This window comes from Merops nubicus, unplaced genomic scaffold, assembly GCF_000691845.1.
Source record: "Merops nubicus isolate BGI_N331 unplaced genomic scaffold, ASM69184v1 scaffold6019, whole genome shotgun sequence".
Lineage (NCBI taxonomy): Eukaryota > Metazoa > Chordata > Aves > Coraciiformes > Meropidae > Merops > Merops nubicus.
Window position 1 is genome coordinate 1 of NW_008630046.1, and position 20,436 is coordinate 20,436.

Genomic DNA, 20,436 nt, shown 5'->3' on the forward strand with positions numbered 1-20,436 from the left:
TCCCTCAAGCGTGTCAGCCACACCACAAGGCCAATCCACTGCCTGTCACAAAGCTGAAAGGAAGGACATGATAAATCCTAGAATGTACTTACCAAAGAGAAGGTCTGTGTGTTATAGAAAGCAGGGATATCCCAGCAGCTTTTGCAGCTTGGAATATCTTTCCTTCAACATCTATGCTTACAGCACTCGTGCACTCATCCAGCAATGCATATTTCGGCCTTTCAAAAGCAGATAAAGAACATTACTCTTCTATGTTTTGTTCAGTATTCCCACGTATGATGCTTAATTGAAAGAACAACAGAAAGGAGAAAGCTAATTTTGCCAGACAGCTGTCTCTCATCTACAGCTGAAAGCTGGCTAGCAACAACATAAAGTTTCCACGTATTACTCAGGTGCAGAGCAAACTTCCAGGAAAAATGGGGTTTATTTTCTGGTCTATCTGAGTACACAATGATCTAACTTCTGTGTTCTCATTTGACCTAGTAGTATTCTGTCCTGTCATCAAGTCATGAGGTAGCACAGCCAACTCAGAAACTTTCTATTCATGGCTATGCGTGGACCAGGCTGCCTTTGAGTGACTGCAGCCTCCAAACCCAGAAAGGTTTGGAGCCTGGCTTTCAAACTCCCATAGCCTCTGCAACACTCCACCATCCTTCTGCAATATTTGCAGGATAGATGCAGGGAAGATTTTTGTGTCTGAGATGTTAAAGAAAGGAACATCTGGAAAAAGCAACATTATGCTGACAAAAGCAAAGCTTAGGTAACAAGCATTGCCCAAACTAAAAGCAGGGCTTGTATGAATAAATGGTAAGGTCTGTCTGTTGTCCTACGCAACCATAAAGCAGTACTGCATATTGCTTGGAGATTATAGTCCACGACTGTTCAAACTATAAGAGGAAACCTGCAAAACTCTTCCTCAGTTTCAGATGCTACTTAAAGAACAAATCAAAAGCCTTACTTATGGTAGAACATCCGAGCCATGCCCATCCTTTGTTTTTCTCCTCCTGATAAGACATCTTTCCAATCCATTATGGCATCCCAGCCTTTTAAAAAAAAATGTAAATAATACACATCAGGACAATGTAAGTTTATGAAGGAAAATACCTCTGGAATCTGCAACCAAAATCATAAAGAGCATTTCCATTGCAGGAGAGACAGCTCCAGGTTCTGGATCACATCTTCTGAAACAACTCAGTGTCTTTCCACTAGCACTCAATTGGAAAAATGTCCCAAATATGTCAATTTTGAAAGTGGAATTTAACCTTCTTGGTCTCATACGTATTGTCAAAAAACTTTACTTACCATCTCTTTGAAAAAACATATTTTGCCTGTGTACAACTAATCAGAATAATTTGCTATTCCTTCCTAAAGGTATGAGTGGGAACCTAAAAGCAAATTCAAAGAAATAAAGTGTAGGAAGCCTAAAGTGCAGTGCCAGACTCCACTCACTGCCGCAGGCAAAGGAGGACTCAGCAAACTCCAGAGGAACACAGGTGCAAACACACGGGTGCATTCTGTGAGCACAGACAGGGAGCTCACAGATAAAACTGCACACAGGCAGGAGGATTTTCTAGACCAGCTTCCTGCTACTTAAATGACCCACAACTGCTACAACACTGAGTATCCTTATTTCACTTTCTGCACAGCCTCTAACTGATTTTTTTCTTTATCATTTCCAGATACATGAGATGGGAGCATGATGCATTTTATGAGCAATCTTACAGCAGACTGGTGTTTCTGTGAGTACTCGGGCATGATTTATTACCACTAATGAAAAAACTCAAATACCAAATCACCCTACCGAAAAGAAGTTTTCAATCAAACAACCCAAAAGGATAGAGAAGCAAAATAGATGAGTTTTGAAAAGGGAGAGTACGTTTGTAGAGAAAATCTGATAAGGCATTTCTTTCAATAGATCATCAATTCATGAGACATGCAGCTGGAGCAGGGCCAAGCAAGGAACAGAACATTTTTCCAAATCAGCCCAGAAGCACTGTAACTGAAAAAATGAACGACACAACCAAAACCCTTTTTCTGCTGCTGCCTAACTGAAAATAAACACTAAAGGCTATAAACAAGGTCAAGGAAGGAGGCTGGGCTGGGTCACTTCTGACACCTGACTGAAGTTGAGACCAGTAGGGCTTGTGAAGACACAGGAGGCTGAGGAGTGCCCTGCCCATGTCTGGTGCTATGCCACGACTTGGTAGGTCTGAACAAAACCTCAATGAAGCATCTGGTGAGAGGCTGTGTGACTGAAAATAGGAACTGATAATGCTAGAGAATGAATTCCAAGAATTTTCTCTCTGTAAAATTACAAAATATAATGTAAGAAATGTTTAGTATGTGTGTATCTAGGTAGATTTAAAACCCAGGCATGCACGCACCAGAAAAACAACTCCTTTAGTGATCCTATTGCTTTTGCTTATCTTCCTCCCGTTCCTGTTTAAGGATCCCAGTGGGCACCCCCCGGGGTGCATATACAGTGCTTCCTATCAGCAGGCTCCTGGCAAAGATGGGGTTGTGTAATGATTAACTGAATCGGATAAACTGACTTGGATAAACTCTGGCAAAGGGAACAGATACACAGAGGCTGCTGCTGATGAGCAGTCCTCGTGCTGGGACCACACAGAGAGCTGGACCACCAACACCTTCAGCTTCCCAAAAAAGACTGTAAAACACCTGGATAATTCTTTTTTGGCAAAGGATTCTAGGGGAAAGGGATGGAAATGGTCTTTCCTGAAAGCCAGAGAAACAACTATGTTTCTGAAGACAATATTTAGGCTGTTGCTTATATTATGTTATTTTTAAGCTAAGAATATTGATGGGCTTCAGGTATCTGGATCTGAGCTAGGGTGTGGGTGGGTGTGCACGTGTGCACGTGTCTGTGTTCAGCTGGTTTATAAAGACTTATTAAAAACAAAAAAGCGAATCAAGTTCAAGAAGCAGCATTATCTTGTCAGCAAAGTCATTCTGTTATTTCCTCTAAAGGTGAAACATTTAGCCTCCAGGCTACAAAACACAGAAACACCAAGATACAATGGTCATCTCTGTGGTCACTTCAACCCTTAAAAGTTCTTTTTCCAGATCTACATTCCAATGCACCTCATCAGACACAGACTAGAGCATCACAGCTTCATGACAGAAGAAAGGCTACTGCAGCAAACTGCACCCCGAGTCCACCCCTGGTGAGGCTTTGAACACGGAAGCCTCTAGCACAGCATATGTCCCTGGGCAGCTCTCAAAATGGAGAGAGCCTGGGTGCTGCGCAGGACAAACATGCTAGGGCAATCCTTAGCTGAGGAAGGAACAAAGAGACCATCATCTGCATGAGCCCCAGTTCAGCATGATACTGCAGGGATCTGTACCTCTGGATTTTAGAGCCACTGGAAAAGCTAGCAGAGCACTCCTGAGTTCCTGATGGCACCAGTAACAAAAGCAAATCCAGTGCTAAAATGATCAGATGAAAAAAATCTCAGAGAGAGGAAATGTGTTTGTCTGTGTGTTTATCTATGGCCTAGCACAATAGTTCCCTGGAGAAGACCCAGAACTATGACAAATGTGCAAAATAATGAGGAACAATTATAATCTGGGGTGCTAAGAAACCATAAACAAGTTGAACTTGTTCAGTAATGTCATCAGCCCCAACCTGACAGGCCTAGTCATGCATTCAGTGTGCTGCTACACGTACTCATGGCTCCCCTCATGTGACAGGCTAGTGGCACCCTAAGGCTGCATCACAACTGACACTTGCTAAATATACACAGACTTTCAAAGTGGGTCAAAAGGGAACAACTCTTTGTGTACCTACCACACTTCTCCACGCTACTACTGATGATTTCTGGACATGTCCTTTCATAATCTGTGCTGAATACAACCTTCATTGCTATCCCCATTTTGTATGACATTATTGTTCTGGCAGAGCTAGCAGTTTTGCAGGTGTTGATAGGGGCACCTTATTGATAATACAAAGGTAAGTAACAAAATGGCATCCCTCTAATATCCAGGAGATAAGAAAAATATTAGTGTGGGATTCAGTGGGAAGGAAATTCTGTCCCTAGCAGCAAGAGGTGCTACAGTCAACAGAAATTGCAGTGGGTTCTTCCAGGGCTTGGGCTCAGGGACATCAGGAATGGTGGTGGTGGGGACAGAGATGTTATTTTGGTATTGGTGTATTCAGTTGCTACTGACTGAAAAAAACTTTCATGAGGGTAACACAGAAGCTAAATGGCAAACTGGGCTACTTATTCTTGTAGCTACTCTGTTTACTTCTAACTGGGCCAACCCTTATTGCTAGAAAAAGAGAGGAATTTCTGCCACTGGCAGCAACAAGAACAACATCAGGCTCTTGTTGGCTACTTCACACCTTGAATCTGGTGACCCTTGTACTGATGCAATGTGGAAGTAATTCAGCTAAAGACAATAAAGTTTTGCCAGGACAAATAAACTGAGTCAGAATTGAGCACTTTTGACTCCATCTGGATTTTTCGTAACTGCCCACAGGGAGCACAACAGGATCATGACTCAAGGAGCCTGCTGTCTGGCAGAGGCTTAATACTGCAGGGCATAGGTGAAAGGCAAAGAGACAGAGGTAAGGCTCTGAAAATTAAGAGGATCTACAGAAAAGCATATTGCAGAACTATATTGATTTTTATATAAAAACTTAATGATTGACAGCTCCATTCATAGAACAGTTTATAGAAACAATTCAAAATAGTATGTGCATATCCCCTACATCCACAAGAATCTGAAAAACTAAAACTGTTTTTGTTTTTATTTTCAGATGTAGTACATTTTCAAAAATTGGATACAACATATAAATAGAAACTTCCAGGGAATTTTTCGGCAACACTTTTTTCTATTGTAAAATGTCAGTGTTTGTCCACTATCAAAGCAGTTTGCAAAAAGGAAAATGACCATTTGGGGCAAACCCCTCATTCTACGAGCTTTAAGAAAAAAGTTCAATTTCTAATAGAAATCATCTTAGTTTAAAAATATGATTTTAAGCAAAAGAATAAAATAAAAATTTGAACTAAAAAAAATAATTCACCTACATAGAAAAAAAATTTCAATTGTTCACTTTCACCAAATATTCCTCTGGCTTGCTGGTTCAAAAAAACCAGCCTTTGAGTCTTTGTCCCAGACTCAGGGAGCTGTAGAGAATATGTAAGCATATGAAATTCATGTAACGTGTCAAATCATATGTCACGGATTTCCTCTCTGCGCCTACCTTGGTACTTGTCTCCCATAAATGCCCAAGAAGAAAAGGGAACAAGTAAGTGTATTATGTTCCTAAAAACTTCCTGGTATGTGGTAATCTCTTCTCTTGTTTTCCGGCTTTGCCCGCTTCTGTCATTTTAGATCACAAGCTCCCTAAGACACTTTTTATTTAACATTTGTTTGTGCAGACTTGCACAGCGTGCCCTTATCTTGAGTGGAGCTTTAATAGGGCACCAGCGAACATGAACAGCGTCCTCTAGACTTCTTTATGGATTGTGTGTGTCTCGCATGCGCAGGCAGGCAGGCAGAAGAGCAAGAATGGGGTCAGCAATAAATATTTTCTTTGGCACAGAGAGCAGAGTGAGCCTGATCCAAACTTGAGTTTTCAGTCTGGTAATACAGAACTCTGACCCTAGCCAACGACATCTCACATGTGGAGCACAGTAACTGTCCCATCATCAGTTCATGCTCCAGCTACAGGGTTATAAACCACAACAATGTGCATTCAGAGTCTGCTGGGGGTATGGTTTTGGCCACTGAGGGTCATGTGTTGTTCAGTACATCTACAAGTACCAGCAGGTTCTGAAGATGCACTCCTCAGTGCCTCCTTGCTGCTGACAATTTAACTGCTCCTCCCTTTCCAGCTCCCCGTTCCAACACATCTGCTTGTTCTTCTGCAGCCTGAGCACTTCACTTAGCGAAGTGACTCAGGAACACTAGCAGGAACAGTTATGACAGTGCAGGGAGTAGAGCCTCCTCTGCAATTGTTCCTGTCACTGAGTTTAGTTCTCTGCCCACTTTTTCACTCCTTGTGGCATAGTATCAGATCTGAATAACCATATGAATCAGAATGATTGCAGATTCTTACTTTCTATTGCAGCTTGAGGGTCAACAGTCATTATTACATTCTTAACAAAGAAGCATTAACCCCTGGCAAGGTAAGTCTATCAACAGGATTGTGAGGTGGAGAAGTATCTGTCAGTATACAGCTGCTGCTGTAAATGATTACTATTTCCCGTTCTAAAATGTGCAGAAATGACACCAGATGAGTGTCCATGCACACTTCAAAAATAAAATACGCTATCTGTCTTTTCAACAGAGCAACAGGCTGACATCCAGAAATGGGAATTCAGACATTGCCTTCAAATTCCCAATGGCCAAAGCGCTACTCTGTACGGTCAGAATGATCCTGAGAGACACACCCAGCAAACACATTACAAGACAATGCACCAGAAGTACCCTCTCAAAAACAAGCACGGAGAGTTGACAGAGAAAGGCAGGGTACATCCAGCACTCCTGACATCAGCTCCCTAGAGGGGTTTGAAGATCCTCCTTCTTCTCTCTAAATGTTACCAACTTTGTCATGTCTTTTAAAAGCATAATGATAGGGAGGAAGTTCAAACTAGGGATTAGTGGTTGGTAGGAACAAAAGATTGAAAATTATTGCTATGCTTGGGGAAAAAAAAAAAACACTAAATGCTCCAGTTCCTTAGACACATGAGAAGCCTTTAGCATCTTGGCCTTTACTGTGCCAATGTATCTACACTGTCTTCTACTCTTAGGACAAACTAGAACCACATTAGACCACTGGAATAGGTTACCCAGAGAGGTGGTGGAGGCCCCTTCCCTGAAGACATTCAAGATCAGGCTATATGAAGCTTTGAGTAGCTTGATCTAGTTTGAGATGTCCCTGCTTATTGAGGGGAGGTTGGATTAGATGACCTTTGGAGGTCCCTTCCAGCCCAGACATTCTATGATTCTATGACAAACAATGTTGAAAACACAGATCAACTTAAACAGCAAGTGGTAGATGGCAACACTATACTGTCAGCCAGTGTTGTTTGGTTATTTTTAACTTTTTCACTGTGGTGGTGTGGTATCAGCCACTCTTTCTCACAGCACATAGTCCTCCTTATCACACAAACCAGGGAAGTGAAAGAAGACCTGACTCTCCTTTCATTCATGTGCTTTTGGGTTGATGTAGTCAGTGGCATCACAAGGTTTTAAGACAGGTTATTTTTTTCTAAGAAAATGAAGGAAGATGAGTGATCTCACAATACCATGAAAAGACTGGCCTTTACAAGAGAACAAAGATTTTGGGCTTGGGCATGGATTTACTGGGGAAGAGGGGAGCGCTTAGCTCTTCTCCCTCTGTTAGCATTAGGAGAAACAACCATGTGGTTGTGCAGCTCCCACAACCTCAAAAGGTCTGGATCTAGTTTTGCCAGTTTGGTATGGAAAGGTCAGTCACACTAAGACACACGTGCAAGGAATGGATTTTGCAAAGCTTGTTACAAAACCATGCACTTTACCTCCTTCTCTTTGCACTATGTGGTACAGATGAACCATTTGCAGGATACACTCCAGATCTTGATCTTGGTAGCCTTTCTCGTGCATGTCATCTACTGAGTCTGGATAGATGACTTGATCACGTAGTGTTCCAATGGACATGTAGGGTCTGAGAAACAATAGAGAGAAACTGGTAATCTGGAGCTGGCTCCAAGTGAGTGCATCTTGCTGATGCCCTATGTGCAGAGCAGAATGCTTTAAATAGCACGTTGCTAAAACTGGATTTATCTGTGGGTGCACTGTGGGTGAAGGTTTTTCTGAACTTACCCTAGGGACATTGCATTGTTTCCACAACAGCTGATTACAGGGTAGCAACAGGGGTAGCATTAGCATGAAAACAAAATAACCATTTACTTCATAGCCAATTCTGAATGTTTTCACTTGGAATTGAATTAAACACCATAAAAGTAAATTGTAACAAAAATATTGCCGCTCTAACTGGGAAAGATTTCCATGGTGCAGCAGGAGACCCACAGGTCAGGCAGGAGAGCATTGAAAGCCTCCTTTGCACACTACTATTCTGGATTGCAGAAGTAGAAGCCAATGTAACACTTCTGAATTGAAAAAAAAGTATAGGATAGAGAAGCTGAACGGCTTAAACCTCCCAGCACCAGCCTCCCTTTGCCAAGCACAAAGCTGAGCTGCATGTGAAGCAGCTTCTAAATCACCACGTTCCCAGACCAGGTAACACCATCCATCCTACTAAAACAAGGTGCTGTCTCCACTTTGAAGCCAGAGACATCAATCATGGCCATATCCCTGGAATGGCTATGGCTAGTCACCACAATGTCATGAGCTATGCCCAGCATTTGGTACAGCCCAGGCCCCCAAAATCCTCCTAGTCTCTAAAGAAAGTCAGTTCAAAGAACAGTTTTACAGCTTTTAAAAAGATACGAGACCATTCAGGCTAGGATAGCAAAGACACTCTAAGACACATCTATTTGTCCACCTCTTTAGTTGCTTTGCTTTAAGGATTTCTTGCAAGGGACAAATATCCTTCCTGTCCCACATAGGCTGCTGATAGGTGTTGAAGCTGGAAACACCCCAGGAGTATCTGTGAGACTTTGAGTTTGTAAGGGAAGGGCAGAGCTGAAGAACAAGCCAGGCTCTAGACTCTGTCCTGCTTTCTGTGCTGAGAGCTAACTAACTCTCTCTGGGTTCATCTGCCAAAACAATGCTAGTCTTATTAAAGCTGTGGTACTAGGACATGATGACAGGGGAGCAGTTAAAATTGGGCCAGCAATAGGGAGGCTTCCAGGCAGCTTGCTCTTGCCACTGAGAACTGCTTCCAACAATTTCACAGCATGTTGAGGAAAGGTCAAGTTTTCTTCCCTGAAGAGCTTGAGACCTGCATGGTGAGACTCTGCCCAACAGAGATGTGAAATACCTTAGCAGATTTCTTCCCCTCCCTTGGCAGTGTCTAAAATACACCACAGAGTAACTTGAAGGAATTCACAATGCAACAGATGTAGAATTACAGAACTAAGGCTGCAACGTGACCCCCAAGTCACATTCAAGCTGGCATTAGCTGCATGGGTTTTAGTGCTGTGGACATCCATGGTGAACTGTCTGTTCCCACTGGTAGTTAAACTACTTTCACCACCTCCTGAGTGGAGGTGGGAAGGGCAGGGTATCTGAACTGCTTGCAAATATTTGGTTATCTCCCTGCTGTGGCCAGGCACCAAGATAGAAGAAAGCCAGGACTGCAAGTCAAACACAAGCACTGCTGCTCCTCCTGCTTTCTACTTATTGTGGGAAGAGTGCTGCTCGGGGCTGCTGTATGGACTCGAGCATCAGTGAACCCTTTACATTAATGGGCACATTGCAATATCTCAGCTCTAAACATTATGCCACTTCACGAATTATTGGTATGTTCCATTTCCACAGTGCTCTCCATCTAAAATCCCACAGGGCTTTACTCCTTGCACATGTAGAAATCGCTTCACTCGCTCCAGACTGCTGCCACCTCTGGGACAAAAGGTAGCAACTTCACCTGGCCTCAGAAACGTTTGAATTGGCTTGTGTGTAAGACTGTGTAATTTAGGTGAAGCTGCAGGTAAGGGCAAGGAGGCCAGAGTTATCTATCATATAATTTGTCTGGGGTTCAATACCTTGCTCTTGTGACATATGACTAGCAGCTCTGAGATTTAACCTAGAACAACCAGGAAGGCTCAAAGTCACCATGCCAGGACACTCGTTGCCATGCCATTTACTGAGTCACCAGCACCGCTTCCTGGTCAGCTGGATTTTCTTTGTGGCCTCCCATCTTAACACATCAGTACTACTAAGTACACCTCTCCCCACCTAGTTTGTAAAAATTAAAGAAAAGCCCAGCCTGCAGTGCAATAGGAAACCCTTTCAATTAGTGACTAACTAGCAGAGAGGAAGAATGGCTTGTGGTTCCGGGTCTGCCTGGGGAGGTGGGAGAGCATGTTCTACTTCCCCCATCCTACAGGAATCCACTCATGTCCCAGAAGGGACACTTCATCTTCCCTGGCATGAGATGCCTCATCTTGGGCTACAAACTTGACAACAGAGAGGCACCTGTGTGGTTGGTTTATCTCATTTTAGGGTGGGGATGGATTGCCTCCTGGGGGTGTCTTCTCCTTCAACAGGACACAGAGCCCAGACAACCAACTTAGACAACTAACATCTAAAGTGCTAAAGCTAGATGAGATCTCATTTAACTCACATTCTCATAACCTCATATTAAACCAGATTTCTCTATCCATAACTTGAAGACACCTTCAAGATATATATATATAAGATATAAGATAACCTCCATACTTACCATGGGTGCCACAAAGTCAAACACACTAAATAGCCTGTTAAATACCCCATTAAATATCATATGTTATTGTAATTGAGGTTACATGTGCATGATACAAAGACATTAAGTAGTAAGAAGTATGGGTAACTGGACACAGCAACAATTAAATTTTGGCTTTGCCAGTAAGCTCCTTGTGAAAATACTGTTTTCATTAAATGTTTAGCAATTCAAACAACAAGAACAGTCTTTTTGTCCTTAGTAACACTTGAGTTTAACTGGGCTTAATTGGTTTCTGATGGAGTTTTTCCTTTCAGCCAGCATGTCCGCGTTCCTGTCTCAAAGACAACACTCTTCCAGACTCTGGAAGCTACTCCTCTGCTGTGTGCAGGTCACGCCTTTGACAGGAATAGCTCAGCAATTGTTTTCTTTCTTTTGCTGCTCTCTCTGAATAAATATTCCTATACTGATTTTGAAAGACAGGATTTAACATCAGTAATACTTTCTTAAAGCTTTGTTAACAAACCTCCAGAAAGCTAAGAAAACATCGATTCTTGCTTTTTTTTTTATCTCAAGCATTTATTGGAAGAGATATTTTTTTCTCATAAACTGAACTTTTTCCAGTTAGTTGGTTTTATTGCGTCACCAATTCCTGTTTAGTGCACTTAGTGCTTTGCAGACTTGCAACTTCATTCTGCTAGTAACAAGCCACCATCCCTTGGGCTTATAGCTTCCCCCTTGCAGTACAGACTTAAGAAAAGATGACAGCAAGATGTGGTGCAGTCTGAAGCCTGTGGTATGGACGAGTCTCCAGTGCCCTACTGACACGTGACATTGTGTACAGTGTCTTAGAGAAATCACATAGGGAGGAAGGGCAAGTGTGGTTAGTGGTCTTTTTATTGTATTTAGCTTTGGGGAGGGAGAAGAGGACAGGTGCTACAAAACATTGGAGTACATACCAGTCACTTGTTTTTCCAAACAGAGGACTTACACAGTGGAACTGTTGGGCATAAAGAGAGAGGTATGCCAGTTCAAAGGGATTGTAGATTAGCACTGCATACTGTAACCAGGCAGTACTAACACCTAGTAATTCTCTGACATCTTGAACAGCAGAGGACTTCAGTCTTTTGGGTAGCAAGTTAAGGAAGATTACTTGCACAGAAGTCAAGAAACTACTGTTCCAAAATCAGAACAAGGCATATCCACTTTGAATGTTTACAAATACTTCCTGAACATATTAAAAAATGTTTTCATCTTCCATGCAAAACAAACTGTGCTGCCAGAACTGATAACCTGTTCAGACATCCATAATACTATTTTAAGGAAATATAGCAACCAATCATTATTCATTTTGAGAGTCTATAAAGTAATCTGAATGGTCAGAGTCTTAATTATAAGAATTCTGAAATAAGAAAGGGACTGAAAATGTATCTTAATTAATTGGCTGACATCAGAAGTTAAGGGATATTAGTCCAATCTAAGTGCCCAAGGAACTGCTTCCAGGTATGGTCTGAAGCTCACCTCGCCTTCCCTGACACAGGCCGTGATTAACACTTTCTGCATGCAAGGTGAAAGTCTAAAAACATGTGGCTTGTGATTCTGGAACACATCTGCATGTCCCTGACTGAGCAATCGGGACCTGACTTGCCACTTGTTGTCCAAGCATGTTTGCATTTATTATTGCATTATTATTCTCACAAATATGCAGTTATGTGGGAAAATAATGTGCAATGCAACTATAAACTCTTGACTGACCCTATTTCTAAGTTTCTGTCTCTGGCTGTCATGATGCTTTGCTAGTAGAACCAAGTGGGAGAGAGAAATGGGAACACTAGAGGGATTCTCCATGTGAGATACATTGCAGCTCAGATTTCCCAAGGAGACTGGAATGGCTTCAGAGTGCAATTCAGATTATTTGATTTGACAGCTAATATAAAATGTATTCCATATTTAGGCACCTCTATTTAAGAAGATGATACTGGACCCCAAGCCCCAGCCATGGAGGTATCTTTCTAAGAAAATTGGAAGTTCTTATGGAGTCAGTGCTTGCACTAAAAATCTTCAGTCACTTCAAGCCAAGGGCACAGCTCACACATACACCTGTGCCCAAATGCTACCTAATTCCCCAGTAATCCCAGCACAGCATGGAACATAAAAGCCATGAATTTAACTCCAGCATAAACCACTGCAGCTACTCGAGATGGAAGACGAGGGGCTGTATGACAAGCCAAAGGTCAGCAAATCTCTTCCAAGAACTGGGTTTAGGCTAAGTTCTTCTCAGGTTGCAGGGCATCAGATTCCCATTTTTCTAGGCGAGCATCCAGGCTAAAGATGAGTCAAAGGGAGGGCACCTTCTGAGCTTCCCACCAAAGCAAGGAGACTGCTGCTATGAGGCAGTAAGAGACAGAAGTTCAGACATACATTTGTATGTAGAAATTTCTGTGAATTAACTCTAGGTGGCTCCCTTTACCTACTATACAATTTTTTTTGCTAACTCTCCAGAAGTCCTATATCTCTGCCCGACTACCTAGGGAGCTCATCTATATTTAGAAATTTCCATCACCTTGCTGGTTCCAAGATCCTAATTTTCAGGTGGTATAATACCTCATCTGGAATCACTTCAGCAGAACTCCAGCCCCTGCCATGCTCCTGATTTAAGTCAACAGAAAAAAAGTCCACGTTTTTCAACAGCAGCAAAGCCTGACCAACAGTGATGCTCAAGAAATGCACTCCACTAAAGTTCTTTGATGACATTAACAAAAAAAGCAGTAAAAAAATAATGATGGCACCACCACTACAACTTTGAGAAAATAAAATGTCTTGAATGAATACGAATTAAGTTCTTTTTATGTAATGTTGTATCCATTACTCTTACACAGAAAGTGGTATCAGCAAAGAGCTAAAAAATAATACATAACATAATATTTAGTGACGTTAAAAAAGCAACAGCTTCAGATTATTGCATTGCATCTAGCTCAAGGGATTTTAGGGCCAGTTAAAGTTTCAGCAACCCTTCTAAAGATATAAATGATTGATCTCTCTTTAAAATAGTCTACAGTGAACTCTCCTCTCCACTCATACTGAGCTACCCATGAACATCCTCTAAATATTTCAGACAGATCAGTTACCAGAGTGGAATGTAATCAGCTTATAGCCATCAACATAGTTAACAGGGAATGAAATGCACAGTATGAAAGGCTGAATTCTCAATGCATATAATTAGAGTCTGAAAAGCTCAAAGGCTGAAAAAATCACAGTTATCACTAGCAAAGGAACTATGCACACCTCTGCAAGAAAATAATCTGAGAGGAAATAATAAGCAAAAGGTAAAAGAAGCCTTTAATTTAAAGCACAATTCACGCTCAGGTATCATCTCGTGATTTACTTATTCACCATTACCAAGATCACTTACAACATGGCTAGAACTGCCTGGATGGTATAGAAGTTTAAGGTGAACAATTCACAAAATTATCCAGTTCAGTCCATTTCTATCTTGCGATAGGCAAAGAAAACAGAAAGAACATAAGAACACATGTATAATTAAAACCAAAATGCAGACAACATTTACAAAATACAAGTAGCTAATGCAATCTGAAATAATTGTACATCCTGCAATGAATCAGCTCAACCAGCCAGAAAAAGGAAGGAAAAAACCCTCTCCTTTTCTTAAAAATCCCATTTTTGCAGGCCCAGTCTTTTCATACCTCTGTCAGTCCTGATGATAAAAGGATTATTTGGATGGATGATCACAAAGATCAATGAATTGAAGGAAGAATGAGTTGTTCTGAACAAGATTCTAGCCTGCCAGTCCCACCAGGCATAACCCAGCTGAAAAGGCATTTCTGATTTTTATCACAGCAATGTAACATGATGAGCAAAGCAGTCTCCCTCTTTTTGAAGGACACCAAATTATTCATGGTTTTGCAGATGAGAAGTGGCCCTCTACTTCACAGAGCAGATGTGTAGACAGTGAAGCCTCCAGAACAGAGGCTGCTTTTGCTCTGGGTTTTCACAAGGCATAGTCGTCCATGGTGTAATTTTTTTCCATGCACTGGGATATGAATATGCAAGTAACAGTGGAGCGAGAGCATCTCCAGCGAAACACCCTGCCAAGGAGTGAGCAGTCACACACTCCCCTGACCTCCCACCCCAGGCCTCTGTGAAGCGTTGCACTACACAGTGCAGTGTGATGACAGTGCAGAATGCAGAGAAGCACCCTGCATATGGATACCTGGAACACTATTAGAGCCACTTCATACACGTCATAGGTACCTAGAGTGGCCACAGGGGAGCTGCAGTAATCTCTAGCAGAAACTAAATTGATAGGGTATCATTAATACGGAACACTAGGCAGATAAACAAGCCTGGAAAGGTTTTCCCCTTGGGAAAGCCACACTCCCACCTAAGCTAGGCTAGTGCATATACCCTGAATGGCAGGAAAAAACCCCACCTGCTACATGGTCCCAGGAGACCAGGACATATCCAATGATTCAAGAACAAAGAACTGAAAATCCAGTGTTCTGGGGACTACTCAGCATTATTTGCAGAAGAGACGCATCTCATCTAAAAATTACTCATCCAAGTCTGAGTTAGTGATCCCAGGCTCTCAAGTCAACAGAGTCCCCTAGTGAACTGGTACCTCTAGGTTTCATGTGTCTTAGATGTTTGTTCTAGGACACAGGGTGAACAGCTGCACTGAACTGAAGTGGAAGACTGTTGGGTACTGTGGAGTTAACGATCCAGAGAACAGTTGAGCTGGGTGGGCCTGGCCTGTGCTATGCTTTCCTGCACTGCTGGGCTGTGCTGCACATATCACTTGGCCTTCAGGCCTGTGCTGCACTTATCACTTGTCTGTAGGATAAACTTTGCTGGCTAATCGGAACAGAGGAGCCTGCAAGCAGCTCCCACTTGGCACCAGCAATTACACCACCTGCGTGTCCTTGTCTTTATCTTGAAGTGAAGCAGCATGTTCTCATGCTAACATCCTTTTGTTTGACAGTGGAAATGATAAATGGAACCCTTTACTTTTAAGATAATCCTATCAGAGTACCAAAGACCATAATGCCAATGAACCTTAGCATGGGTGGGATTGAGTGCAGCATGCCATGCTCTGACTAAAGGTCCATCTGATGCAGCATAATCCTGGGTTCCTAGCAACAGATGGGAGACAAGTGCCTGTCTTGGTTTTGGCTGGAATAAAGTTAATTTTCTTCCTAGTAGCTGGTACAGTAGTATGTTTGGGATTTAGGATGAGAATAACACACTGATGTTTTAGCTGTTGCTAAGCAGTGTTTATAGTAAGTCAAGGACTTTTCAGTTTCCCATACAGCCCTGCCAGCAAGGAGGCTGGGGGTGCAGAGATGGTGGGTGGAGACTCATCCCGAACAGATGACCCAAACTGGCCAAAGGGGTATTCATTCCATACGATGTCATGCCCAGTACATAAACATAGTGGGGAGCTGGCTGTGAGACACTGAAGCTCAGGAACTGGATGCGCATCAGGCTGCAAGTGATCAGCAATTGTATTGTGCATCATTTGTTTTGTATATTTGATTATTATTAATATTATTATGTCTTCTTTTTCTCTCCTAGTAAATGGTCTTTTCCTCAATCCATGAGTTTTTTGTTCGTTTTTTTTTTTTTTTTTCTCCTCCCCCTGATTCTCCCTTCCATCCCACTGGGGGCAGAGAGCAAGCAAGGGGAGTGTCTCTCCTCTGAGGAAAGGCTGAGAGAGCTGGGACTGTTCAGCCTGGAGAAGAAAAAGCTCAGGAAGGATCTTTTAAATGTATATAAAAACCTGAATACTGTGCAAAGAGGAGAGAGCCAGGCTCTTTCCACTGGTGCCCAGTGACAGGACCAGAGGCAATGAGCACAGACTGAAATAGGAGATGCCATCTGAGCATCAGGAAACCATTTTTCACTGTGAGGGTGATCAAGCACTGGCACAAGTTGCCCAGGGAGGCTGTGAAGACTTCATCCTTAGAGGCACTCAAAAGCCATCTGGACATAGTCCTGGGCAAACAGCTGTAGGTGGCCCTGCTTCACCACAGGATTGGACTAGATGACCTCCAGACGTCCCCTCCAACCTCAACCATTCTGTGATTATCTATGCTAGAAACTTATTCCTTATCTCTAATAAAAGGGAGTTTAATTAATGCATCACAGAGTTCAAATATTTTTCTTACTGGCATCAACAAGAAACTTTTTCATTGGTGCACTGCAATGTGAACCACTCTTTGGAGGTAGACAGTTCACTCATTATCAAGCTCACACAAAAATACAGAACTTTTAGCTGCCTAAATTGATATAGAATAATTCTACCTTTGGTGTATGAATTGCCAGTTTATTCCTTTAACTTGTTGGTGGTTGAGCACTTGTTCAACACATGAAAAAATGGCCTTTCAATAGTCTTCTCTCTGGAAGGTGGGTAGTTACTAGCAAATTCGGCATTGCCTCCAAGAAATGCAGAGCAGAACCACTGTGCTGAATGAAACAATTACTTTGGAAACCACTGAGAGTTAGAGGGACAGACAGTGGAATCCTCAGCTTGCAGGCTGGGGGCTAGACCCTAAGAAATGTGTCTAAGTGAACAGACCATGAAGAGGCTAGGAGAGGGGTGAAGGTTTTGCCATTCAGTTCATCTGTCAAAGATCCTTTCTTGCACTGCTGCAATGTAGGGCATTAAGCTGGAGGTAACTGCTCAAGCTGGACAGAGTATTGGCACTTCTCTGCAGAAACTAGGTCATGTAAATGCAACTACCAGATTACTCCCTAATGTGCAAGTTTGTCCATACCACTGCTAAGTTGCACAGTCTCAGTTAACCCATAGGTGAATTTGTTCCCCTGGCACTTCTATAAAAATTAAATTTTAAAGAGAAGTGAGATGCTTGCCTCAGCAAAATGAACCTAGCACAGATTAAATAGATTGTCAGTTGCTTTGCTGGATGGATCCTATAAATACCAGCCACACACTCAGTTCTTGTAATCTATTTAGAGATTTCATATTTATAAAATGTTTGTCAACCTTAACATGACAATGTACTTAAAAAAAAAAACCAAAACAAAAAAATCCCAGCTTTTAAACGAAGTTCCATAAACAGTCTGGCACACACATGGATGCCTGGAAAGATGGTACAGACAACAGGTGATTATTGGTGCTGAATGAGCACTTCTGATTTTCAATATCCTATCAAAAGAAGCAAACAGAGGCATTGCAAGCTTATGCTGGCAAGAATATGGTGTCCAAAATGCATTATGAAACAGAGCATCTGATTGCCAGGGATCCTAGGAGAAATATTCCTGCAACTGGGCATGCTCACAAAGAAATTAGCTTTTCTGTAACATTGAGGAAAATATCTCAAAAGAATGTAAATGGAGGAAACTCTACACATCAGTGGCACCCACTTTTGTGCAGGAGCCAAAGCAAGATTTCTGTGCTTAGGACTGAAGCAATATCAAAATAGGAGGGATGTTACTTTGATTACAAGAATGAATTTCACCTTGAAGTTGCCTACACATCATGGTATTTCATCAGACATGCGTTTGACAGCACTTTACATTATACCTCTGTGTAACTGTGACTTGGTAGGAGTGCAATGAATTACTGAGTGGATCATAATCCACTAGGAAATGCACTAGTGCCCATACGGAGCAAAAGCTGAGCATGTATTGACACATCTCTTTAGTCCTCTTGGTGTCTCCCACAGCCACAGCTTACTCCAGATGTGCTCCCAGTCTGAAGGGACTGAGAGATCAAAACCCCAGAGCATGAAGTCCTTCACAAACACCAGTTTAGCTGTAGCCTTTAACATTGATGTTGGATTTATGTAGACGCTTTTAAAATCTAAACTAAAGCCCAATGCAGGAAGCTAACTGAAGCCTTCAGTCTGGGATTTCTGCAACACTTTGCCTAATAACAGAACAGACTAGTAAGCTGTGCTTTAATTAGCTGACTCTTGTGTCTGGCCAGTAGGGAAGGCACATGGCATGGCTTGAGAGGGAGCAGCAGCTAATCCATAAAGCCATTTTCCACCTCTGACTATTAGTGTAGGTGGACCTTTTTCACAACGCTCCACCAAAACCCTTCAAACTTCATAGCTCTGAGTGAGCCTTCAGTGGAAATGATCCTGGTCTCCCAGGTCTCCCAATGATCCTGGCAGGCAAAGCTTCAGCTAGCCTACAGGGCAGCAAGACAACAGCTTTTCTGTTCTAGGTGAGACAAGACCTGACTTCCTTCGACCAAGGAGAAGTGCGAGCATTTCTATACGTGTCCAGGAGGATGAAATGGGAAAAGCCATGCCTTGGCTGTGGGGACAGCCTAACAGCCCTCCCAGATGAACAGCAGAGTACTGAGTTAACCTGTCTTGAATTGATTAATTTCAAAAAAAGAAAAAAGAAGATACAAAGTAGCAGCCAATTTGTTAAAGCAAACCTATATCAAAACAGTATGCAGAACAGAAGTATGTTACATGTTAACACCATCTACCACAGACCTTTTTCTCATTTATCAGAGAAGTAGTGAACTTTGGAAATAAGTACACTTAAAAGCAGCACCATGAACTTGATAACACTAAGTATGACAGAAGGATGCAGTGTGCAAGGGAGTAGATATCTATATAGAATGACACAAACTGATGGCAAAGTACTCAAGGAACGAGTCAACGTGGTGGTGTACTATCAGCAAAAACCTGAGGGACAATGACAGTTGCTAGCATGGTGTTGGCATGTGCAGAGTACAGTTTCACTTCAGCTGAACCAAGTAAAGGGATCATAGTTAAACACAGAGCAGTAAGAGCTGACAAGAAATTACAATGTACAAAATACAACACAGCATAGAGTCATCTGAGCCAATCATAATGAGATGAGGCAAAAGAACTCACAGTTCTGCAATACAGTATATCTGAAAATGAACACAACAATTTTGCAAGATTAAGTTGTTTAGATACTCAAGAACTGTCTTAGGAAACAACCACATTTTAACGACAGTATCCACAGCTAACTACCTCTATGTTTAAGGTAACATTTTAATCACACTATAATCTTCAAAGTTTCATGTGCCTATAAAAATTTTTAAATTACCTTTATATTATCACTTTATTATTTATATCCCTTAGAACTGAAATATTATTGTTTGGTTTCATTGACATGATGAATATCCTTGGACTACTTCATGCAAATCACATCAGAAATTTGGATTATTCAATAGAGATAGGAGAGGAAATATATCTTGGTAACTGAAGTAATTTTGTTGAGTAGCCAAGGATATTTTTAGAATACAGAAGGAAAAACACTAGACAGGAAAAGACTTGCAAAGGAACCTCAGATAAAATGGCAGAAATAGAGCAGATGTTTGCAAAACCAAACAGCTTGGGAGGGCCAGATAAACCTGTAAACGGTTATGTTCCATACCGTATTAGCATTAATAAGAAGACAGCAAGATATAGGTACAGAAATCTTAAACGATGACATGCAAACAACATTTGATAATGATGCATATCTGGTTGCCTCCATTTTAGCATCTGACAAGCCTGGTGTTGAAAGAAGGAATATTAGAGATCTACCTGAATAAGCAGTTGAAAGAGAGAGAAAAGACAGAATTGGACCATCACTGTGATTGCTGAGAACGTGGTCAGGGTTGGTATTCTCCTAGAATAGATCACAGAATTACAAAGGAAATATGTATACTACTGGAGAAAAATACTCTTATAAAAGTACCCAACTTACAGTAGAAGCAAGCTGGAGAGAAAAAAAAAGTAACAATGGACCAGGAGAAAGAAGTACAGTGGATTAAGAATTACTCTGAGCTCTGTGAATATGAATCAGTGAATCAGTCCTCAAGAAAGACAAAGGAAATGGTGATGGGCATTTTAGATATGTGCTGTGCTAGGAAGACTCCAGAGTCGTGACAGAAGGTTATGGAACCACAAGCGATCGCAAGAAACATTTGTCCATGCAAATAAGACAGTAATACACAGCCAGCAGAAAATTATTAATAATTTATATCAATAACTCAGTGGTGATTACAGCTTTACTTCAGCTTTATGGTGCAAAAACACAGAGGAATATTCCTGTGGTGTTGTCAAGGTAACCTGCAAGTCTGTAGG

The 20,436-nt window shown here is 41.8% G+C and overlaps 1 protein-coding gene across 1 annotated transcript in view; it reads right to left on the reverse strand.

Annotated features, from left to right (window-relative positions):
* Window positions 1–88: 88 nt before the first annotated feature.
* The window catches only part of ABCD2 (ATP-binding cassette, sub-family D (ALD), member 2), a gene marked incomplete at its 5' end in the record, with an annotated part of 37,752 nt that continues 17,404 nt past the window's right edge, over window positions 89–20,436 (reverse strand). The window contains 3 exons of the mRNA XM_008947127.1: window positions 89–218; window positions 959–1,043; window positions 7,530–7,675. Of these exons, the coding sequence (XP_008945375.1) occupies window positions 89–218; window positions 959–1,043; window positions 7,530–7,675 (361 nt within the window). The remainder of the gene's footprint in view (window positions 219–958; window positions 1,044–7,529; window positions 7,676–20,436) is intronic.